Source organism: Carya illinoinensis, chromosome 3, assembly GCF_018687715.1.
Source record: "Carya illinoinensis cultivar Pawnee chromosome 3, C.illinoinensisPawnee_v1, whole genome shotgun sequence".
Taxonomy (NCBI): domain Eukaryota; kingdom Viridiplantae; phylum Streptophyta; class Magnoliopsida; order Fagales; family Juglandaceae; genus Carya; species Carya illinoinensis.
Window position 1 is genome coordinate 53355745 of NC_056754.1, and position 16907 is coordinate 53372651.

The 16907-nt window shown below is 35.7% G+C and overlaps 2 protein-coding genes and 1 non-coding gene across 3 annotated transcripts; 2 read left to right on the forward strand and 1 right to left on the reverse strand.

Moving 5' to 3' along the window:
- The first annotated feature begins 6168 nt into the window (after positions 1-6168).
- On the forward strand, positions 6169-7410 carry LOC122305780 (zinc finger protein JAGGED-like). Its single transcript, XM_043118327.1, has 2 exons — positions 6169-6287; positions 6444-7410. The coding sequence occupies exon 2, from the start codon at positions 6464-6466 to the stop codon at positions 7007-7009; it is 546 nt and encodes a 181-aa protein (XP_042974261.1). The 5' UTR covers positions 6169-6287; positions 6444-6463; the 3' UTR covers positions 7010-7410.
- A 3608-nt stretch (positions 7411-11018) lies between these two features.
- On the forward strand, positions 11019-11089 carry TRNAG-GCC. The gene has a single exon. It is a non-coding gene; the product is annotated as a tRNA-Gly (tRNA).
- A 654-nt stretch (positions 11090-11743) lies between these two features.
- LOC122305300 (bet1-like SNARE 1-1) lies at positions 11744-16856 on the reverse strand. The gene is made up of 6 exons (XM_043117711.1): positions 16696-16856; positions 16375-16460; positions 12931-13081; positions 12265-12321; positions 12101-12160; positions 11744-11978 (listed from the first exon to the last, which is right to left on the reverse strand). Exons 1-6 carry the CDS (start codon positions 16765-16767, stop codon positions 11889-11891), a joined length of 516 nt encoding a protein of 171 aa, XP_042973645.1. The 5' UTR covers positions 16768-16856; the 3' UTR covers positions 11744-11888.
- Positions 16857-16907: the final 51 nt, after the last annotated feature.

Consider the following 16907-nt stretch of genomic DNA (forward strand, 5'->3'; position numbering starts at 1 on the left):
AAACAACTCTCTTAGAATATTGAAATTTGAATTAGTTTTACTTGTATAATGTATTCAATAATTTGTAATATTGATACAATGTCTCTTGGACATTTTTATATTTGTAATTGTTTAGCCTCAAATTTTGTAATAGGTTAGTTATTATGATTAGTTTATCAGGTAGTAGACTAGTAGTCTATAGTAATACTTTATTAGTTTATTTGCTCTAAATTTATATTATGCGTATTATTTTTATTCATATAACTTCTTTTTTTTTTTTTAAAAAAATTTGGTTTTTTTTTTTTAATTTCTGATTTTCTGGGTTTAAAATAGCCCGAGACAGTTTCGGGCTATTTTGGACCCATTTAAACTGTTTCTAAGTTAAAAATAACCTCTAGGCCAAAGGCTCGTTAAGGGGGCAGGGGGTTGACAAAGGGACCCCTCCACTCACACCCCGTTATTCGGGATTGGTACCCCACCCTACACTCGGGGGCAAGTGCTGAGGACAAAATTCGGGGCGGAGCCTGGCAGGGAAGGGTGCGGTCATCCCTGCCGCTGCATAGAAAGTGTCTTAAACAAATTATATAGAAATCGTTTTTAGCGGCTAATTGGGAGCTAACATATTTATGATTACTTGCAGGATTGCGCGCATTCCACCGACATGTCTCGAATGAAAGCTATAAAAAATATATATATGTGTATAGGTAAGCCGGCAGGGAGTGAAAGGAAAGATGAGATTGTCAAATTTACGAAGCAGCTCATTGGAGACTGTAAATAGCTACATTGTATGAGGGAAAGGGTAGCAGCACTCGCGCAGTACTCCATTGTCATATCCAATGATTCAAAGTGGTAATTTGGTCTCTGGAACTGGGATTTTGTTGTATTTCCCAACATTTGATATCTCGCATGTTCCCCACACAATGTCTGCAGGTGTCAACAACATCAATGCCCTTTCCTTACATAAGCAGCTCTGTCAGCTCATGATTTGGTCAGTGAAACCCAAAACAAGGCATATTTCTCACACATGCACACACTCTCTCTAATCTCTTGGATGGACAGTGAAAAAGGCATTAAGTCGAGATCATTGGAGGAGTTTGAAAGTACTTAAAACTGAGATCATGACTGAAGTGGGAAGCATGCATGGGCAGGCAAAGAAAAGAATCTAGCTAATTAAAGGGAAGAATTATGAGACATACAGGGTAAGAAAAATGGACATTTGGGGACAGAACATGACCTGCCAAAGTGCATGTTTTCAGTGAAAGGTAAATGGGGTATGCGTAAAAAGAAAGCTAGTCAGCGCACGGCATCATCCTTGCGCATTCATGCTAGCTGTTGCTCATTTCCTTTTCCTGTTTTCATTCCCCCCAGCTCTCTGCCCTCTTTTTGCATTACCTTTTGGAAAATGCTAGATTCCCGCTGGGAACGGGGTGTTTTTTTTTTTTTTTTTTTTTTTTTTTCTCTTAATAATTAAGAAAAATTTGTCTACTATTATTATGAATTTTTTTTTATTTTTTTTAAAAATATTTAAAAGTATTAAAAAATATGTAAATAAAATGAAAAAAACTTCTAAACCTAGCGGGAGCTTTCAGCTATAAAAGAATCCTTACTTTTTCCACCCTCTCTCTCTCTTGTTGTATTACAAACGAATATTGCAAGTGACTTGGGCTGGTCGAAGGCTCAGATGTCTTTTATATTGGGCTTGCTAATTTGCATTGTAGCCTACAAAGTTTTCATGTAGAAGATTTACTTGACCTGTCTTGTGCTCTTAAAGTTCGGTTTGGTCTAATAAAATTTTCATCTTAAATTTAAAATTTTTATTTTATTATTATAATTTTTTTAAATTTTTATATAAAATATAATAAATAATTTAACTTTTTTTTAATTTTTTTAAATCTCAAAATAATAATAATTTTAAAATATAATATTTTAATATTTTATCTTAACACTCAAAATTCTCATTTCAAAATTCTCACTTATCCAACCATACCAAAGAGACTACTCAACCCCCCACACCCCACCCCACCACACCACACCACACCACAAAACAAAGAAAAATAATATAATCATTTATGGGTTCGGATACCAAAGCAAAAAGTTTATGGGTCGTTAAAGAAAGAAAACAAAAATATGGGTCGATTTTTGGCATGAGAAAGAAAAAAGTTAGATGTTTTTGCCTTTAAAGATGAAGTTCTTCGAAGTACTGACTAGAAAAGGAGATCATTCATCTCAGGTCAACTACCAAATTGAACAAGGAGAAAACCATTATAGAATTCTGATCTCTCTCTCTCTCTCTCTCTCTCTCTCCAAGTGTCTTGTTGAATTTAGAAGGACACAACAGGTCAGAGGAGCAGGTCTATTCAAAATGTTTGACTGGATTGCCGTCTTTCTTTAACTTTTGAATATAGATTTCAAACCAAAACATATATATAATTGTCAGCCTTATCTCCTTTCCCTGTTATGAAACCGATCGATGGAAATAACATACTTGAAGCAACGGTCAGCTCCTGTCATTGCCAAGAAAGATAGAGCAAAAATTAAGAAACTTAAGACTTGAGTACTAAATGGGGTATATATCTAATCGGTCTTTGAATTGAAGCCTCTCATCAACTCAAATTCTTCTTTAATTGGTACAAGAATTATTCCCCATTTAGTTGCTAAGAAACTGACTAATGAGGAAGCAAGAAAAGTCCAATCACGTACAATGATTATTTAAGCTTTAAAATAGCAGCAATCAAGTAGGGCAGGGCATGCATTAATATTTAAGAATATTAATGGACATGATCTTAATTATTATATATATATGTACCTAGAAGCTAAGACAAACAAATGTATTGGTTAACAAAGGAAACAAAAGAAGCTAGCTGCGGGTTCATACATGATCAAATATTGACAAAACGTAAAGTAGAAGACAGAATGATTTGGTAGAGATCAAAATGAAGTTGTTGCATGGAGCACACTTGTGTTGTTTTCGTCCCTCATGTTGTAGCCATTGTCCACTTCTTTATATCTTTTTCTTCCTACAATTTTCTTGCGGACTAAGTCAAACCCAACATCTAATTATACCTTGAACCAACTCCTCATATAATGAAAAATAAAATTCACTAACTAGTAAAATACTTGAAGACAAAACTCACCCCACTGGTAATAAAATAGGGCTTATCAACGATCGAATGAATTATGTCAACTCAGCACGTTGGACCTCTTTGTCGTCCCGCGTGAGATATGGCCGGGGATCCATCAATTTCTATCTATCTATCTGAATATTATTATTAGTATTAGTATTATATTATATATAATATATATGTTACAGCATCATTTTGTTCTTTATTTTTTGGGTATTTTCGATAGAAATTGAAATTTTATTATTTTTTAAGGTGGGAATGGGTAGGATGTTTTGTCTAAGACGTACTAACGACCGAATCCACATGTAATTTTAAGAGCAATATTATTTGTTAATCTTCCCTAGTGGCCAGATGGCACGTCGTTATAATTCACAAACCGGATGGTTTTTCTTTTTATTTATTTATTTTTATCTTTTCTGTTCGTAAAAATATATGATGAGAAGTGGCAGATAGTCATGAATTGGCTACAGATCATGACAACGCCTGCAGCTTATATATAGCTGTAATCAAGCTTGCGTGCTTGCCATGGATCCATTTTAAAGGTTATATATATATGAACTTAATTCAATTCTATGCAAAAGACATTAATTTGCGTATATATAACTAGCTGTATAAATGATCTGATCTGCTTGTGTGTCTTGTGTGTGCGTGACATCGATATTGGGATTAATTAAGAAAAGATTTGCTTTTTTTGGTCTCGAAAGAATACAACAAAGCAATCAAAATAAGTAATAATTAACGATCGAATCTTCTCTTTGCCTTTTTGTGTTTTCCTTTTAATTTCTTTTCGGATAAGCTAGGCGATAAGAAATAACATGAAATAATTCAAATTAATTACGTGACGTACAATCTAGCTAGCTGGTCAAAACCCCCTTAGCCCCCCTTTTTTATTTACTCTTACAAATAGGAATTAAATTAATTAAGAGTATTATATAATAAGCCTTTTTAAAAGATCAGGACCATAAAGTCTAGCTCTCTCTATGTATCTACACACACAAAAATGAAAATATAATGTTATATATTATATATATATGTTACCTACGACACATGACCAAACATCAATACTTCGTTGCCGGATGTTTATCTAGGATTTATGCATGAATAATATTAAATACAGTCGTGGAGTGTACAAATGCCGTACAATCATTTTGAAAAAAAGAGCGGGATTTACGATTAAAAAGTTAGTTTTTTTTCTATGTGGGTCTCGTATTAATTTACTTTTTTTAAAAAGACTGCATGGTGCTTGCACAACCACGACTGCAAATATCATTTCTTTTCATGCATATATATATATATATATACACAATATAACAATATATTAGGAAATTAAATTTTTTGATTGATCACTAGGTGCAGGAAGCTAGCGCGCAAAACCAATAAATTAATTCAACGTACATATATATAATATAGGATCAGAGTACTACGTGTCATTTATAAGGACATTTCATGGCCACGTCTTAGAATTCTAAACATTTCGATCATGCAATAAAAGGCTAGCATTGCAGTTTAATTTAAACCGGCTGTACGTAAATCCTAATATGTGCGTGTGTGTGTGAAAATATATATATATATATGTGTGTGCATCATTTGATGCACTACGCAATTTATGAACTGATGAAGAAATGGTAAAACTAGCCAGCTAGCTAGCTGGATTCTCGAAGTACCATAATATCGTTTATTTAAATATTTGATAGCTGAATTAATTAGCATAATGACTAGAAATGTCAAATATGCTCACATGCTCTTGATCTTTACGACTTAAGCCAGAAAATGAACAAAACCGTATGACAACAGCAACACATGATCTAGACGGACGAAACTCTTTCTAGGGCAAGACCAAGCTGCTAGCTAGCTAGCTAAGTGCGCGCAATTAATTTCAGATAGTTTTTTTTTTTTTTCCTCTCTTTTTCTATTTTTCGATTTGATTTTTATGCGGATGATCGGTTTTTAGCTTCCTGCATATTTTCTGATCTCTTATTAATATGTATTTCGAGGAAAAGCAACAAAGCATATAATTAATTATATATGATCATCAGTATGAAGCAAAATGAAACATCGATGAATATCAGCAACGAACACGATTATGATTTTTGTACGTACGATGTTGACCGTATGTGATGACATAAACATGATGTGTTTCCACTAATCATGGTTTTACAAGGTATACTAAGGACAAGTATAAGCTACAAAATGCAGTACTGTTGTTTGCTTTTCTTTTCTTTGTGTGTATCGTGCAGGAAGGTTCCTACATCTTTCCGATGAGAATGTGATAGGCATGTAAGCTCTACCTGCAGGCTACAACGTCAATTATAGTGATTATCTATCTGCAACTATTTTTTGTTCCACGCTTGCCATCAGCAGTGCATTTAACAAGACTCAGGCCTCTAAACTCACCTTATGCCATCACCCTTGTCGTGACCCCGTGGGGATCGTCAATGAGTAAAACTTTTACCATTTTCTGTAGACATTTTTGTTTTTATTTTTGGATAGAGATATATAATATATTTCAATTAATTATGATATTGCTTAAATATGTTGGATTTCTTTTGTTCATGATCTTGAAAATTTCCTTTGACTGCTTTGTAATTATGAACACTAACTACTTGTGCAAAGAACTAATTATTGTGAAGGACTTAAGGTACGTAAGAGTGAAGGTGGAAGCTAGAAGAATGATTTAGATTATTTTGATTATAAAATACATAATTTCCGAAGTACTCCATACGCTAAGGTCATGACATGCACATGCACTAGTGTATCTAGTGGCAGTACTCGACATCATGACCAATATATATAGGTAGATAAACATATGTAAGGTTGTGTATGTACGTATATGCATGTATGCGTATCAATATACATACATACATATACCGAGAGAGAGAGAGAGAGAGAGAGAGAGAGAGAGAGAGAGAGATGACAAAGCGAAGACCGGGTTAAGGATGAAAGCTACAAGAGCTCTATGAGGATCAGAAACAAAGCATTGAAAAGAAGATGCATTAAAAAAAAAAAAAAAAAAAAAAAAAAAAAAAAAAAAAAAAAAAAAAAAAAAAAAAACAAAAACAAAAACAAAAAAAAAAAAACTCTGGTAAAGGAGAATCCAGGGCCGGCTAAGCGAATGCCTCTCTCAGAAAACTTCTAAGACTTTTCCCCCCAGCTCACCACACCTGCGCGCGTACTCAATTCTGATAGGTAATGCCTATGTCCTTTCTTTGTCTCTTGTCTCATGCCCCTCCCTCCTCTTCTCTTGATCTCTATAAGACCTTCCCTTCCCATATTATTTTGGATAAGTAGTACTACTTTCTTTTTCCCACCTTATTCTCTAGAAACAACTGATTCTTTTGCCAGGATCTTCGAGTTTTTTTACCATGGAAATCAACTATCATGAAGTTTCGAAGAGCTCAAGTGAAGAAAGCGATCGATCAGAGCAAAATGACGAGATGGGCACAGGCCGATCCTACGAGTGTGTGTTCTGCAAGAGAGGCTTCACTACTGCACAAGCCTTGGGTGGACACATGAATATCCATAGGAAGGATAGAGGCAAGACAAGGCCTACTTCAGCTCCTTCCGTATCAAGCAGAGCCGATGAGAACTATGTGAATCTTAAATCATACCTACCATTTCAAAACTACCCATCATATTACCCCAAAGCTCCTGAGATGTCTGTAAATTATCAGATACCTTTTCAAGCATCAACATGGGATCTGAGACCCACACATACATATCGCAGCGATGAGTTGTCTGCACAGTATCCACAGCGTCTGAATCTATTTGAAGAAGATTGGCAAAGAAGTCTAAACTTGCCGGTTCATCCCACGCATGTCAATCATGCTGAGCATGGGGAAAAGAGAGAACACGGCAGTACTGAAGAAGATGAATTGGACTTGGAACTTCGACTTGGTCATTATCCATAATATTTTCTGAGTTTTATAAGAGCTTTTATCATGGAGTAATAACATGTTTTTTCGTACAGCTCCCGAATATATGTCTTTGCATATTTCAAACTATCGTTTTTTCATCCATCCAAAAAAGAGGGAGAAAGTTATAAATGGTATCTCCCCTGTGTTAGTATTTGATTCAATTCGAGGCTTACCTTCTTGGGCAGTGGGCACTCTTTTCAAGGCATGCGAGAAATATTGTTTCCAGCTGGATTTCATGGAAGGAAGACGAAAAATCATACAAGTAATAGCTGGATACCCAAGGAAGGTACTATTTTTCCTCTCGATCATGTAAAGCCCTAAATTGATTTAGGGTTCTATGTTCTTATATATTATATATAAGTGTTCATCAGCTACCTAGCTCATCACTTTTCCTATGCTTTGATCTTTTTGTTTCTTTCCTAGTCCAAGTTTTTGTCGGTCAACCCAAATAAACCTTTCTGTAGCTAGTTTCCTGCATGTCTAAATGAATTGAAACCGATTCATCTCGTGATGCCAGAACAAATTACAATTGCTAGAGTACTGCTGTTTCCATTTTCAGCAAGAAATAATATAGAGCTTGCTTCAATTAATTATCAGGAATTTTCTAGTCTTATAAGTAACAAAGCTTAATTAATTATGGAAACCAGCCTTCCTAGCAGCAGAAAGAAATCAGGGATAAAACCCAAACAAAAGATTCACACACCAAAAGAAATCGATTTCATTGCTCAATAATTCTGATATCTGAGATCGATGCATGATGCAAACCAATTTAAATGGATGTGAAAATTTGAACCACTTTTCGTTCAAGTTCCGTGCATGAGCATCAACACGTAATAACAAACATTCTATTCAAATGAGTTGGAGCAACTCCAAATTTCCAATCCAGTTTGGAGGATTTGTATTTGTTTTTTAGTAAAAAAAGAGTTCATTTTTAAATCATTGCATTATGTTGTCGTTTTGAATGTATTATCACAATTGATATCATATCGGATCATGATCGACCTACCAAAGCAATTAGCTAGTGTTTCTTACTTCTGTGTGTATATATTTATATATACATAGAGAGAGAGAGAGAGAGAGAGAGAGAGAGAGAGAGAGAGAGAGAGAGAGAGAGAGAGAGAGAGAGAGAGAGAGAGAGAGAGAGAGAGAGAGAGAGAGAGGCAATTCGTCATGGTCACTATGCTTTTTTAATTGTGAATGGCAGAATGCATACTTGTGGACATTCTTGGGTCGGATGTTCGCAAATTATAGGTTGATTTTAGTTGTGATTAGTAGTACTTGATTTCCGATATAACTACAAATTAATAAATCTAGTGACAGGCAGATTATGACTAATAAATTGTCTTTCTTTTTACGCCTTGAAAACGTCATTGCATGTGCATGTGAACATCATTAGCTAGTTTCCCTTGAAAGTCTTTTTTAAGGTGTCTAGCATGCAGATCACCAGCACTAGCCGCTGTTTCATGAGTAGTACTTAGGATGTTCTAACTGGGAGCAAAAATATTTTGACTTTACTCGAAAAACTTTATGTATTTGGTGTAATTAACCTCTTTCATATATGTTTCCTTAAATCAAGCGATTGAATGAATAAGTACGTACTACGCATGCAGTACATGACGAACTCGTTCGAATGCAAAATTTTTGTTCTTGCGGATGCTTACCGTGGTTGAAAGATAATTTTTTAGAGAAAGAAATAACCTTTCAAGATAATTTTTAAGAGAAAGAAATAACCTTTCAGTCAATGTAAATTCATGTAGTTAACCCGGGGAAATTGAAAAGACACTCTCACTGGTGTCAAGAGCTAGCTAGGCATGTCTATCTCATGGGATAGACCGATGGACATTTACTTTGAATCTTGTGTCTTGAAAGCTAGCATTCCCATTGAAAGGCATGCATGCAGGAAGTTGTAGTTATAACTACTTCCCCTCAACAATGGGTACGAGACTATTAATATAGTGATTGAATGCAAACAAAACGACAAATTAAGAATTAATGTTCCTTAATTATTTTGCACAAAATGTGTTAGGCAACCAAAAGTTCAATTAAGATGCTTGAATATCCTTTGCGTACTCCATTATGCCTGCATAGTGGATAGGACAACAAGGACATTGTTATCTGCACATGTAGCTAGTTTTGATGTAGATTCTATTTCTGACAGGGAATTAAGTTTTGATGAAAACTTGCAAAGCATCGAGTTTTATGTTAAGTACAAAGTTAGAATAGCTTGGAACTTGATATGATCTATATAATAACTTGAAAATATTTCAAGCTATATTGATGTCAGAACTCCTCTAGTGTCATAAGATAGGGGGTATCAGCTTTTGTTGATTTGACTATAGTTGATCTCTTCCTCGGAACATTTCCAGTCAGTCCATAAAAATGGACCATCTGTAAATTTTTACAATCTTTCTTTATGATAGTCATCCTATTTAAACCTAAGAGTTCATCCCTTTTTTTTTGTTTTTTTTTTTTCAACTTCAATTTTCTTTTCCCTTTCGGATAAAGTCGACTAGGACATAAGACCGAAGGTGTAACCAGTCGAAGTAGAATGCTGAAGGCAGGTCGATCATTATTGCAGGTGGCTTGGATTTTCTTTTTCTTTTTCTTTTTTTCCTGTTGAAAGCAGAAGCTTTTAGATAATGCCTATTCCTACTAGAAGCTCGTGGGCTTGGATTGCATGCTTATATATATATATAGATATTCCTGCTAAAAGTTCATTCATTTTTCGATGAAATTATAGTATTGGACCAGAGATAAATTATATGATCATATGCGGGAATAGTATGCAATATGCATGGGAAGCAGGAATAATTTCTTGTCGTGCTGATGATCATGAAATTGGCTTCGATGAGGGATTTCTGTCAAGTTTGGATTGAAAGAGACATGACTACTCGCATTCATAAAGCAACAGCTGAAAATTGAAGACTGATCATGATAGCATATGATCATGAGGACAATGTTGTAGATATCCTGTTGATCTGGATTACCTCTTTGAGAACAAATTGCTCTCAAATTAATAAAACTCTTGTGCATGCAGCTTCTGGTTTATTTTTTTACATACGATCGATCTCGAAGACGCAATACATAAATTTATAGGACCTTAATAGGTGGTTTTGATTGTGAGAATTCTTAACTCCATATATATTCATCTGAAAAAGTACGTAGTATCATGGCCGGGGGTAAATACAATATAAGTTGGCCCCTAATTTTATCATCAAGGGACATGCATCTAAATAAATGATTGCGCCTCTGTGCACACAAATTATAAGCAGTTGCATGTAAAGCCGACCACAGTTTATAAGTATGTCGAGTAGTACTGTCTCAATCAAAAGTGAGAGTCAATGAAATTTAACAAAGGACGTTGTTCTAATATTCCGACTGGATCGATTCATATTATATATATTAGACTAGGCCAGGGTACTTGATGATCGGGAGCCATTTCCACGGATTAATTAAAGATACACTACTAAATCAGTGGGAGCTAGGTGTAAATGGCAAATGAATGAACACTGCCCGCCCGGGATTGAGCTAATTGATTCAGAGAGATCTCTCTGAATATATTTAAGTCAATCCCACTTATGATTTTCCGTTGGTTTTTGTGGACTCTAGGATTTGCTTTCGAATAATTAATAAGACTCTTGGCTCCAGCATTCGCAGGATTTCGAGGCACCACATTGCAAAACGAGTGATAGTTTGAATATGTCAATTAAGCAATAATAAAAACTCTGCAGGCCATAATTAAGAATTTCATGTGTTTTGACTTTGACCTGCTGTCTAACATTTGCCATGCCATGTGGACTTACTCCTCAAGGCAGCTGGATCAGATCAACTTAACCTTGGACTCCTTGTCTTATATGCATTTCTTAAATCAATTTGTTTGTGTCGTTTTAATTCAACATGCATGAGGAAGATTTTGCATCAATTCTAAAAATAATAGCGATGCATGGAAAAGTACCAATCAAATATAGGGTTCATAAATCAAAATCCATCAACATCCAACAAAGCACCAGTGGTCTAGTGGTAGAATAGTACCCTGCCACGGTACAGACCCGGGTCCGATTCCCGGCTGGTGCAGATTTTTTCTATAAACTTTTGTGCCCTAAAAGTCCATAGTTTTTAGTTACTCCATTATTAATTTATACTATAAGCACTACTCGAGGCATAATTGTTGGCTCTACATCTACCAAGTGGACCCATGTCAGGAGAAAACGCCCAAAAACAATGGGAATGACTGGTCAAGGTTTACCGTCATCTCCGCGTACCCAATTTGTCTGTTCTTCCTTTAATTTGTCCCACTTTTGTGACCTTGGCGTCAATTTCTTTCCACCACAAACTCATATCTAACCCGAGTCAATGCCAGCTTACGACGTCTAAGGAAGGTTTTACCAGACTTTAGTGGGTCGACCACCAACGAATGGCAACCTTATTGCTCCAAGCATCAAGAAACTTCCGAGTCCTTGCAAAATTTTGACAAAGCAGCTCTATATATCAATATGTTCATTGCTGATGGCAATTCCTTTATTTTTTCGGTCTTTCCACTTAGACCTGATTGCTTTATATTAATCTTCTCCTCAAAGTTACAGAAGTTCCAGGTTTTGGAGTGTTATTGTTATGCTCGCAAATTATGTGAGCAAGGGAGTTCCAAGCTGCTTTAGGGCAGACCAATCATATTCCAGCTAAAACGTATTGCTTAACATGATGCAAAATTCTATAATCGATCAAGACATGTAACCAAAACACATGGAAAGATCTTTACTATGACATGCAAAATATCTTACAGGCAGGAAAACACGTATTACAACAATATGAAGCAAATTTGTCGTCCCAGTCTAACATAGAGCTAGAAGATATGTATCAAATCATCGCCAGTTGATTACCTAGTAAGGTAGTATATGACTAGGAAAACAACGACGAATGATGCCACAAGTGTAAGCATTCTCCTGCTTGACTTAGTCTCAAATACCTAAAAGGTAAAACAAGATCATCATAGTATCCAAAAAGCAACAATGTAGTCTGGAAAAGAAGATAGACTGCAGAAATAATTCTCTATTTATGGGAACGGTGAACTTTATTTATTGTACATACCATCTTGAAACGATCCATGGTTCCTGACAAGACTCCCCTTGATGAATCCATATCGTTGCCCTAAAGCAAAGAATGCCACATTGTATAAAAGAAGAGAGAGCAAGAAAGAGTGACTAGAAATAGAACAAATAAAACAAAGATGGGCCTACTGCAGCTCTACATACCATTCTGTCCAACATGCGGTTATGACTATCCACCTCCTCATTTATATCACCTGACAACTGAAAGTAACAGGTATTAATATTTGCTTTGGATACTCAAGCTTAAGGCTGTGTTAGGTTCCTTAACTCCTCTTATCTAATCATTATAACTTTCCTAACTTCCAACACAAAGTGTAATAAATAATTCAACTTTTTCAAATCCCAAAATAATAATAATATTAAAAAATAATATTCTAATAATATTTTATTCAACTTTCAACTTTTATCTCAACTCAACTCAACATTCAAACCGGCCCGCAAGATAACATCCACGAAGGCATATTATGAAACATTTTTCTGCTTGCTTAAGCTTCAATTCCAAATAGTTACTGGAGCTTTAACCACTCTTACGGCAGTTTTGATAAGATATTGAAGTAACAGAACGGGGAAGGCATGCTTCATAAAATTTTGAAGAGCATCATCCAATCTATTTAGAGAATTTTTTCGAAGATGCTCCATTTGGTTTGTTGTGAAGATGGGTGAGTACCACAAAAATCTTGATTTTACACAACGCAAAGCTCTAGTCCATTGTTTGACCATATAATAAACGATATTCAGGCCAGTCAGGAACTTCCACAACTACTGAACTATGCTATGACAATTAAGCTTACTGGCTCAGATAAAACTCACTCTCTTTAGCAGAATGACTCTGTCTTGCAATCCATCTATTGCTCTTTCATTATCATGCTCATCAATTTCGTGGGAAGAGTAAGAAGATGAGGCCCTGATGCCACCCTCCTCAATTCCATCAAAGAGAGCAGATCTATTGTTCCGATAGTCTCTGCACACAAGATGATCTTATCATAGGGTCAAAAATTACAGATGATATGCCAAAACCTACATAGTTTCCTGACGGGAAAATTCAGCAGAAATCAACCAGTAGGGAGACACAATATAGAAGATTTATTATTCACCCAACATTTTAAGACACTACGAAATTATGTTAAGATCTAGGTATCATTCTGATCTAAGTAGTGTCAATTTATCTGAAAGAGAACCATCGCTATTTATAATCCATTTAATACCTATACTTCCCATTGCTTATTAATAATTCTTGAACATGTTGTTAACATCCTAACAGGTTTTGAGGAAATGTCCACTGGTCGATTGATAGTCCTGGAGATGTACCGAATAAACCAACAAAATCCTACATATATATATATATATATATCTTATAAGTGAGAATAAGAATAACAGAAGTAAATCCAAACAAGGGTTTACACAAATTTTGAACCTTTGGTGCCAAGAATACCTTGTTTCTTTATGCAAAACCAGTTTTGACACAGAGCTTATTAGGAGTATGAATCGTTAGCATCATATATTGTCGTCATGATCCATTTTGTATTTCTATTATTAATTCAGGGTAAAAAAATAGTATCATCCAAAATAATATAAATATATTATTTATATTTATCATCTCTGCCCATCGTTTGTTACCTAACTTATCTCCCACTTCAAGACTGTCACACCTTATTACAAAGTTGAGGGGCTTTTAGAAAGAGAAGGTCTGACTTCTCTCTAGAAAAAACCCATCCCCACCTTCTTGATAGCCTTCGCCAGAGAGGAGGGTGAGAGCCACGGCTCCACTCTCCTCTCCATTTCCTTCTCATTTTCCCTTTTCCTTTCCACTAACTAGGTGTACATATGCTTTCATTGTAGTGTTTTTCTTCCTCTCCCCTCCACCGGTTCAGTTTTCTTAGATCTATTGCACTCCGGCCACCCTCAGTTGACATGCGGCCCACCACGCCACTCCTCAGTCACCCTCATGCGCGGCTTATTCCCACGTGTGGGCTTCATTCGCTGTCGTGCCCTGGCAACTCCGCCGGCTACTCGTGCCATTCCAGCAAATTCCCTACCTCCCGATCTTTTAGATTGGCCTTACCTCACCTTCAAACCACCAATGAGCGACCTACACGTGCCACTACAGAGGCGCGGGAAGAATTTTGTTTTGCCACAGACCTGTTATTTCGATTCTGGCTTTTCGACTATGTTATCACTTTATTTAAGTTATGTATTGTCTTTTGTTTTAGAAAAAAATAATAATAAAAAATAAAAAATAAAAAACACATTGTCTCTTGGACTTTTGCCTATAGAGAGTGTCCTTTGCTCTGTCTTAGACGGAATATAGGGTTTTGTTTAACTCTGTTTTGGATAAAGTTGTGCTGTCTCTCAGACTGTGGGTTTGTAGAGGTTTGTAGCATGGACTAGATCATGTCAATCATGGTTGTGTACTGGGGAGCTATTAATGTTGTAGTTGGCTTGTAATGTTTGTTTCAGGTCCAGTTGTAATGTCCATTATTAATGAATACAGTATACTTTTATAAAAAAAAAAAAAAAGGATGTGGCGGATAATCGTTGTTGATTGGTGTTATATGTGTAAGAAGAATGATGAATCTATGGACCATTTGTTACTTCATTCTAAGTTGAACAAGGCTTTATGGGATGAGAGTTTAGCAGGACCGGTCTGGCGTAGGTTAGGTCTAGGAGGGTGGCAGATCTCCAAGCCAATGGGAGAGGCCTTTAGGGAATCAAGGTAATCCCCTAATTGCAGCAGTTTGGAGAATGATCCCCTCATGTCTCATGTGGTGCATTTGGTTGGAGATGAATGACTAGAGCTTTGAAGATAGTTAATGCTCTCTGGAAGAACTTGATTCTTTTTCGGTACTTTATTCTTATGGGCTTCCATTATTGGTTTCAATGGTGCTAGCTCCCATGATTTTTTTGTTGCTATTATAAGCACCTAACTTTTTCTAGGTGTTTCCTCTTCTATACTTCCTATCTACTTGGACTATGCCTATTTTTTTTTTTATTCAATAAAATTTATTTTAACCTGATATATATATATATATATACAGCCTGGCATGTAAAGTAACCTTTGAGTTAAACTTGAGCTTATACCTAGTTACAATAATGAATGAAACAGAGAAAGGACTAACCATCGGAAGATTAAGTAATTGGAGTACTTACAGAATAAAATACAGCCAGCCCAGTTATTGGAGCAAATAATATGGTTGATGGATCATCTAACATAAGTGATTCACCATACAGGATCCTTGTGTATCAGCCACCAATGTGTGATACCATCAAAATTAACAGTTGAATGAAATGCAGTACTATTCATTGTTTGAAATCTCACATGGAAAAATTTATTTTTACTTTTTGAAAAAAAAGGCATTGACAACTTGTCCAAGCTCAGCAAGCTGATAAAATGGATTTCAGTATCTCAAGGTATATTTTGCTGATGCCTATTTCTATCAATAAAATCTGTTTACTGACAAGGAAGGAAAGGTATATTTTGCTGATGATGTTGCAGTCATTAGCATGCTCTTGAGTCTAGACTATTTCACAAAGCATCGCAATAGCAAATATTTTATATCAAAGAGCACCTTTGGTTATATACTTGGATAAACTTAGAGTCTACGAATCATCAAAGTGCAAACAAATTCACCCATTTTCTGAGAATAAAGGTACCATAAAAACAATTTAAGTGCCACCTATCTGATACCCATAACATCCACATGCACTAATCCAAACTATGGTTTAACATGATCCTTGTGGGCTAATCGTATACCGATCAACGAATTGAATTTCATCAAACTTTGCTAATATAAGCGGAAACGACTAAAGAATTTCATCGAGATTTTGCTAATAATATCGGAATATTTAGGTTATTGTCTGCAAAAGAAGTAGTGCTTTGGGGAAAAAAAGCAACTACTATCTGAACTGGTTTTAGTTCATAATGCCCCAGAACAAACCTACAGTTTACACCGAAACAAGCACATATGCTTCAAGGACTCCTAGATGGCAGCCCATTCACCCAAATATAGGCACATACCAAAAAACATTTAAGAACGTAAGATGATCTCCCGACGTAGTAAATTTCACATATTGACTTGCACGTACCAATCTAAACAGATCAGATCTAGCAGAGCCCACTAATGAAATCAGATTAACATGATTTTACAATCTTCAAAAATAAAATTAATAATAAAGAGCGTCAATTCAAAAAATATGAAAGAGACCCAATTCAAAAACAACTGAAACAAGCAACCAGGAGTTGGAAGTTTAGCTAACCTTCTGGCATTCATGGCTAGCGGGGTCACAGATTCTATATTCAAGCTTCCGTTTCTTGAACGCGTAATCTCAGGCTCTTCGATCTCCTAAGTTTTTTTCATTGAAAATTCAAGAAAATCAAATAGAAAGAAAAATATATAGAAATTCACAAAAAAAGGAAGAGAAGTTCATCAGAGAAACACCCAAAAAAAAAAAAAAAAAAAAAAAAAAGGAGAAAATCATATATACATGAAAACTAAATCGAGAAAATTATTTCAGGAAGGGAGATGAATTCAGATCTGATAAAAGGGATCAGGAATCGGAGATTTGAGAGGAGGTTACCTTTCGATGGAAGGCTGAGGAGTTTTTAGTGTTGGACGGAAGAATAAGGTGGCAGAATGGAGCGGTGATCATATATATAGGTACACGCACACAGTGGTTTGTTTAGTCGGGGAGAGAGACAGTGATCCTCATCCTGATCGCTTATGTTGGTTGGGGTCGGGAGATTGTGAGTTGGAAATTAATTTTTTTGTGGGCCCCATGCAAAAGGTAGT